Below are 8,032 nucleotides of genomic sequence, written 5' to 3' on the forward strand. Positions count from 1 at the left end.
CTAAAATTTTACACTAGAATTCACATTCCATTTACTCAGTCGTCTCATTGCAGTCTTCATGTCTTTGTTCCTCAGTGTGTATATAATCGGGTTCAAGAGAGGAGTGACCACAGAATAAAACACAGCAAGGGATTTATCTAGTGACTTGATGGGGAATGGCCAGGCATAAATGAAGATACATGGTCCAAAGAACAAAAGAACTACTGTTATGTGAGCAGTCAGAGTGGACAGAGCCTTGGACGATTTGTCTGAAGGGCGTTGCTGGATGGTTACTAGGATGATAGCATAGGAGATGATTAGGAAAACAAAAGAACACACAGTGAGCACACCACTGTTAGCAATGACCATGACATCCAATCTATAGGTGTCTATACAAGCAAGTTTGATAACCCTAGGTAGGTCGCAGTAAAAGCTATCAACCTCATTGGGACCACAGAAAGGTAAGTTTACTGCAAAAGCCAACTGGCTCACTGAATGGAGAAAGCCAGTTCCCCATGCAGCAGTCACAATGCCAAAACATACATGGTCACACATAACTGTAGAGTAGCGAAGAGGTTTACAGATTGCTACATATCTGTCAAAGGCCATGGCTATAAGGATCACCAACTCACTCCCACCAAAAAAGTGAACGAGAAATATCTGAGCAAGGCAACCCTTGAAAGAGATGACTTTGCGTTTACTGAAAAAGTCAGCAATCATCTTGGGGGCTGTGACGGAAGACAGACATAGGTCAATGAGTGAGAGGTTAGCCAGCAGGAAGTACATGGGAGAGTGAAGATGGGAGTCAGAAGCCACAGTTATGACAATAAGAAGGTTTCCAAACACAATTCCCACATAGAATATAAAAAAGAAAACCAGTAGGAATATCTGGAATTCCTGAGAATTGGAGAGTCCCAGAAAAATGAACTCAGTCACCATGGAGTAATTTGTGTCATTTATTGATTCATTCCAGGAAAGAGCCTCTGTAGTCACCTTAGAGAATAGAGTAAGAAGAAAGTCAGAATTATTATATTCAAATTCAAAGCCTCATTTTGTGTCATTCTGCTTACTCATATAATGTCTATCTATGGTTTATTACATAAATGCATACAATCTAAACCCACCATTTTACTCCACACCCCTCCCCTGACTGTGCCTTATAGTCCAGTTATTCAAGTCTTCTCAGTATTTGCACTTATGCTAGGTTTATTTCTAATAAAATTCCTTTGCTCATGTGACCTTCTGTGCCAGATTAAGTCTATATCACCATCATGTTTATCTCCTTTTCCTTTGAACTCCAAAACAGTATCTTAGCTATTAAGTACATACTTATATGATCTTTGTATTTACAAGGACTTTTTGTGGCATACATTTTTGAAAAAGTATTCTTAGTGGTTTTGTAGCCCATCACAATCATTTTATGTACAGTTGTTGGAAACCTCTTTATGAAACTAAGACAAATCCTCATTCACAATTTTGCTCTGTGAGGCAATTTACAGTGTATAAATTTTGAATGTAGTCTGTGGACCTTGGACTTTTTAAGATTTATTTTTACCATTTTTACAAATGTAGATACTAATTATATTCACTTCTTATGGTTATAATGAATTTCAAATGAAGTATTAAATGTAAAGTGTTTTGCATAGTGTTTGTATTTAGTAAGTACAAAATGAATTTGGATAATTAATAGTAGTAATATTTGTTGCCTTCAATTCACAGAGAAACCCCATTTCCCTGGTAATAATTTACAAATTTTACTTGACTTCTAGAAATAACATAGATGTTATTGTTCATCTTGTTCATAACAAGATGATTGAATTTCAGTTCCCTGCATCCTTTTGTTTTCCCATCTTTAAAACAAATGCACTGCATCAAAAATTCTCAAAATTGCCACTAGTCTAGTACTCTGTGGGGCATGAGTGAGGGACACAATTCCAAAATAATTTTCATAGTTTCTCAGAAGCTTGGATAGAAACATGAAAGCTAAGACAGATGTAGAAATTCAATCTTAGGAGAAGTTTAAATAAATGAGGATTCTAAAAAACAAGGTCAGAATTATAAGGCCTTATAGAGAATGGAATTTATACTTATCATTTAGTGATACCAAAATGCTTAGAAGAAAAGAAGTTAGTCCAAAATAAAATTAAAGATGAAAAATGGAAGAAAAATAAAATAGCAGAAAATAAAAGGACAAAAGAAAGGTAATTTAGAGGTGAAATTAAAAGTGCAGAAAATGCAAAAAAAAATTTGCATGAGAGAAAATGTGAAGGGGTTTAATAGGAGATAAAATTGAAAAAGGATTCTGGAATGCCTGCTAAGGGATTTGTGTTTTATTATGAAGACAGTGAAGAACTATTAAAGCATTATGTGCAATTGTTTAATACATTTCTAATCAATAGTGAATAGTCAATACATGATAGCCATTATTAAGGTAGTAAAAACAGGATATTTGTCAACAGGATGTGGGAGATTAAAAAAAGGAGTATATAAATGAATCTATTCTGAATAATTTTGGAAATTGATGGGTGCTAGGGAGGCATGAAAGTATAGTGGGTTAATCTTACCAAATTTCTTGGGGGAGTAGAAGTATTTGTTTTCACTACTTCTCTTATCACAGTTACTCTGTAGCCCTTGGAAATTACACTTTTCTTGTCATTATCCCAAATCCCATTCCTTAGCCCTATCCACTAATGCTTCATATTACTGTTTTCAAAGTCCTATAAAAACTTAGGAATTATAATTTTATTTCCAAGTAAAAAGAGAAGTCTAATAGTAAAACAAGACACAAACACACCTTTCCCATCTGCTTAGCACAGTAATAAATACAATCATACTAATCATTGACAATCAAGTGGATGGGATTCCTGTTGTGATGTGACTGGTTAGGATGTTTCTTAAGAATCAAAGTATGTTACTTTTTTTTTTTAAAGTTCATTTATTTATTTCAAGAGAGCGAGCACACACAAGCCAGGAGGGGCAGAGAGAAACCCAAGCAGGCTCTGTGCTGTCAGCACAGAACCCAATGCAGGGCTCGAACGCGTGAACCATGAGATCCCCACCTGAGCTGAAACCAAGAGTCTGACGCTTAAGTGACTGAGCCACCCAGGTGCCCTTCAAAGTATTCAATTTAGAATTGAACTTAGATATTAACTTACATGCAACCATTTCATTTCACTTAGAACACAAACTCAATACTTTTATCTCCATAAGAAATATATCAAGGGTGATAGTTGACAAAAGGGTTCTCTTTTGCAGTGAAAAGACTTTCTACCATGGTAACAAGAATTCATGTATGTTATTCTTCAGCAAAAGGAATTTCTCAGTTAAAACATTTCATTTCTTGAGTATGTTACTGAGGAGTGAATGAATATAGAGGATTCTCGTTTACAGGGGTTCCTTCATGAACGTAATCCTTTCAAAGATCATACCTGGTTCTTCAAAAATGGTGCAAGGGGTTTTAGAAGGATTATGTTAATTCTAAGTGAAACATTAAGTTTAGGTTTATTGAAGGAGTTTTCCAGAATCTTATACATTGGCTATAATAATCATGAAGAGCCAGCTACAAATGAACAATAAAATCTTTCCCTATGTACTAGATTAAACTTAAAATTCAAACTTTAGGATATTATGTTTGTCCTAAATGTCTTTTACTGCTTTTTAAAGAAAAATACCTAAAATCTTTATTTTATAAGTTTCATTGAGATTGAAGTCAGGAGACTTTGGGGTTCTAGTACAAATTTACTGTGTGACTTTAGCATGTCATTCAAAATATCCAAGCCTTAGTTTTCCTGTTTAAAAATGAGCTTATTGGATCAAAAGCTTTCTAAAACAAAATTCTACAGCTCTAAGAGTATGATTTGTACCTTCATGTGAAAGAAATATCCAAAATCAAATTTCATTGGGGTTGCGGGAGGGAGGGAGGGAAATAAGTGAGTAAGAGAACAATGAATCTGGGCTTTACGGGAAAAAGGATAATTAAATAGAGATGAAAGAATATATTAGCCTGGAAGATACAGGGGAAGGACTCAACACTCATAACACTTGTATAACATATACTAGGTTGTTTAACACAACAAGGGCAATGCTTGCTAATATTTATACTAACTCTTGTAAGTATTTAAACTGACCTCACAAAATCCTTCCATTTTTCTTGAAGATACATGCATAATTAAATTCTGCCAAATGGGCTCTTACTGATAATAGAAGCATCTCATTGTCAATAAAATTCTACACTTTGGTTAGTTCTGCTAATATACTTCATTTTCATCATTCCACCTACCTCCTTCATAACTGGAAGAGACTATTGCAAAAAAGAGTACAGATTTTCCTTTTATTTGCACTTTCTCTTGAAGCATAAAATTTCAAGAGCATAAAGTCTGTATGAATTGTCCTCCTTAGTAAACCACTCAGTGAAGAGCCATTTATGGAGGTGTGAGCAGGTGTGAGGAGATCTGGAAATAGCTAGCCTGAACTTTGAGTACGGAGACTCTTATAGGCTCTCAGATTTTCCCTTGAGGAAACACACAGAATTTTCTGGAGTCAGGAGCTGTTGTCACAATTTCTTGGCTCATTTAGGTATTTTAAATATCTCACTAAATCTAAAGGTGATTTTTTTCTCTGTGCAAATGAAACTTTATTTCCTTGTATCTATATTTACCTAAACTCTTTTTTAATAGAAGTATAATTGACATACAGTGTTATATTAGTTTCAGGTGTATAGCACATTGATTTGACAATTATGTACATTACTCAATGCTCACCATGCTAACTTCAGTCACTGTCTGTCATCACAACGTTATTACAATGTTATTGACTTTATTCCCTATGCTATACTTTTCATCTCTGTGACTTATTTATTTTGTAACTGGAAGTTTGTACATCTGAATCCCCTTTATCTATTTTCCCCATTCCCCCTCCAATCTCCCCTCTGACAACCACCAGTTTTTTTCCTGTATTTAAGACTCTGTTTTTGTTTGTTTTGTGTTTTAGATTCCACATATAAGTGAAATCATATGGTGTTTGTCTTTCTCTGTTAAAGGTGACTTTTTAATAGAATCTAGTTGAAACCAGTAAGATAGTTCTGAAATTAAAATCCAGATGGAACTAGAGGGTGTTTTGCTAAGTGATATAAGTCAGTCATAGAAAGACAGATATCATATGTTTTCACTCATATGTGGAACTTGAGAAACTTAACAGAAGACCATGGGGGATGGGAAGGGGAAGAAGTAGTTTCAAACAGAGAGGGAGGCAAACCATAAGAGACTCTTTTTTTAAATTTATTTTTATTTTTATTTATTTTTTTATTATATGAAATTTATTGTCAAATTAGTTTCCATACAACACCCAGTGCTCATCCCAAAAAATGCCCTCTTCAATGCCCATCACCTACCCTCCCCTCCCTCCCACCCCCCATCAACCCTCAGTTTGTTTTCAGTTTTTTTTTTAATTTTTTTTAACGTTTATTTATTTTTGAGACAGAGAGAGACAGAGCATGAACAGGGGAGGGGCAGAGAGAGAGGGAGACACAGAATCTGAAACAGGCTCCAGGCTCTGAGCTGTCAGCACAGAGCCCAATGCGGGGCTTGAACTCACGGACCGCGAGATCGTGACCTGAGCCAAAGTCAGCCGCTTAACCGACTGAGCCACCCAGGCGCCCCTGTTTTCAGTTTTTAAGAGTCTCTTATGCTTTGGCTCTCTCTCCCACTCTAACCTCTTTTTTCTCTTTTTTGTCCTTCCCCTCCCCCATGGGTTTCTGTTAAGTTTCTCAGGATCCACATTAAGAGTGAAAACATATGGTATCTGTCTTTCTCTGTATGGCTTATTTCACTTAGCATAACACTCTCCAGTTCCATCCACGTTGCTACAAAGGGCCATATTTCATTCTTTCTCATTGCCACGTAGTACTCCACTGTGTCTATAAACCACAATTTCTTTATCCATTCATCAGTTGATGGACATTTAGGCTCTTTCCACAATTTGTGCTGCTATAAACATTGGGGTACAAGTGCCCCAATGCATCAGTACTCCTGTATCCCTTGGGTAAATTCCTAGCAGTGCTACTGCTGGGTCATAGGGTAGGTCTATTTTTAATTTTTTGAGGAACCTCCACACTGTTTTCCAGAGCGGCTGCACCAGTTTGCATTCCCACCAACATTGCAAGAGAAGGAGACCAAAGCAGGAGGCATCACAATCCCATCACACTCCCACATCTTTAGCCTCTACTACAAAGCTGTAATCATCAAGACAGCATGGTATTGGCACAAAAACAGACACATAGACCAATGGAAGAGAATAGAAACCCCAGAACTAGACCCACAAAAGTATGGCCAACTAATCTTTGACAAAGCAGGAAAGATTATCCAATGGAAAAAAGACAATGTGCTTAACAAATGGTGCTGGGAGAACTGGACAGCAACATGCAGAAGAATGAAACTAGACCACTTTCTTTCACCATTAACAAAAATTAACTCAAAAAGGGTGTGGAAATAAGAGACTCTTAAATACAGAGAACAAACTGAGGGTTGATGGGGGAGAGGGGAAAATGGGTGATGGGCATTGAGGAGAACACTTGTTGGGATTAGCACTGGGTGTTGTATGTAAGCGACAAATCATGGGAATCTATCCCCAGAACCAAGAGCACACTGTATAGACACTATATTAGCCAACTTGGCAATAAATTATATTAAAAAAAAGTATTATTGGATTTTAAAATATAAAAAAATCCAGATCGATTAAGAAGACAATAAATAATAATGCTTTAGTTGTTATAAAAAGAGGATAGCTTATAACATTTATGACCAATTTTGGATAAAATATAGGAAAAATACTTTGACCAATAGTAAGAAAATCTCGTTCATTATTCATCATTTTATTGAACAGCTTTACTTACAATGCAGAAGTTACAACTGGGCTGAGTCACCACAATTAATGTTTCTTAAGTCAGTCATAGAAATACATCCAAGTGATTTCTCACCTTTGCTCCTTGACCCATTTGACTTTCCAAGTTTTACTTGGAAAAGTAAAGTAAAAGTAAAGATGTCAATCATCTTCTTTGTCCTGAGTACTCCGGCTTAATAGGTACATTAAATAAGCTGAGATCTAAGTTGGGTGCCTTTCTTTAGGTAATAACATCCTCAAAATACTTTTATAATTGTGGATACTCTTTTAGGGTAAATCAAGAAATGCTTTGAGGAAGACTGCAAGAACAATAGAAATTTTCTCTGGAAAAAAAGGGACCATAGACAATTTTTGCATAATGCAAAATACTAGAATATGTTTTTAAAGTAACATTGTACAAAATACATTGACAAAGGCTGAAAACAATTCTTAAATTTTTTTTTCAACGTTTATTTATTTTTGGGACAGAGAGAGACAGAGCATGAACGGGGGAGGGGCAGAGAGAGAGGGAGACACAGAATCGGAGACAGGCTCCAGGCTCTGAGCCATCAGCCCAGAGCCTGACGCGGGGCTCGAACTCACGGACCGCGAGATCGTGACCTGGCTAAAGTCGGACGCTTAACTGACTGCGCCACCCAGGCACTCCTGAAAACAATTCTTAAGAGTTGTAACATAGTGTTGCCTTCCTACTTATCTAACTTAAAGTACAATTAGGATGAAAATTGTTTCTTTCTTGATTTTTAATGTCTGCTGGTTTGTATAAGCTCATATTTTATCCATTGGATCCACATAATTTCCATAAGAAATATTAATTTTCAGTGATGCTTATTATCAGTATGAAGATACTGATAAATAAAGCTAAATCATATGTTCATGTATATATTTATATATAGATAAAAACTACACGAAAATTGAATGTAGTCATTGATGATAACTACAAATTTAGGTTTATTGGTTAGGTAGGAATATATAACACTTTAGTTTTTATAATTAACAAAAATTACTGCAATTCTATTTGAAAGTGAAGTTCTTTGATTCAATACCTCTTTTTATGTAGACTTCTCAGTTTTCTGTAGGCATTAATGAAAGTGTACATATTCCATGGTGTTCATGGTGGTCCATGACATTCATCTTGTGTTCTTACCAATGAAATCTG

The 8,032-nt window shown here is 35.8% G+C and overlaps 1 protein-coding gene across 1 annotated transcript; it reads right to left on the minus strand.

Moving 5' to 3' along the window:
- LOC124508128 (olfactory receptor 4F4) lies at positions 1–3,854 on the minus strand. Its single transcript, XM_047074544.1, has 2 exons — positions 3,843–3,854; positions 1–972 (listed from the first exon to the last, which is right to left on the minus strand). The coding sequence occupies exons 1-2, from the start codon at positions 3,846–3,848 to the stop codon at positions 1–3; spliced, it is 978 nt and encodes a 325-aa protein (XP_046930500.1). The 5' UTR covers positions 3,849–3,854.
- Between the last annotated feature and the right edge of the window lie 4,178 nt (positions 3,855–8,032).

This window comes from Lynx rufus, unplaced genomic scaffold (genome assembly GCF_022079265.1).
Source record: "Lynx rufus isolate CCGP_SWC_20201006 ecotype Redwood Valley unplaced genomic scaffold, mLynRuf1.p SCAF_13, whole genome shotgun sequence".
NCBI lineage: Eukaryota > Metazoa > Chordata > Mammalia > Carnivora > Felidae > Lynx > Lynx rufus.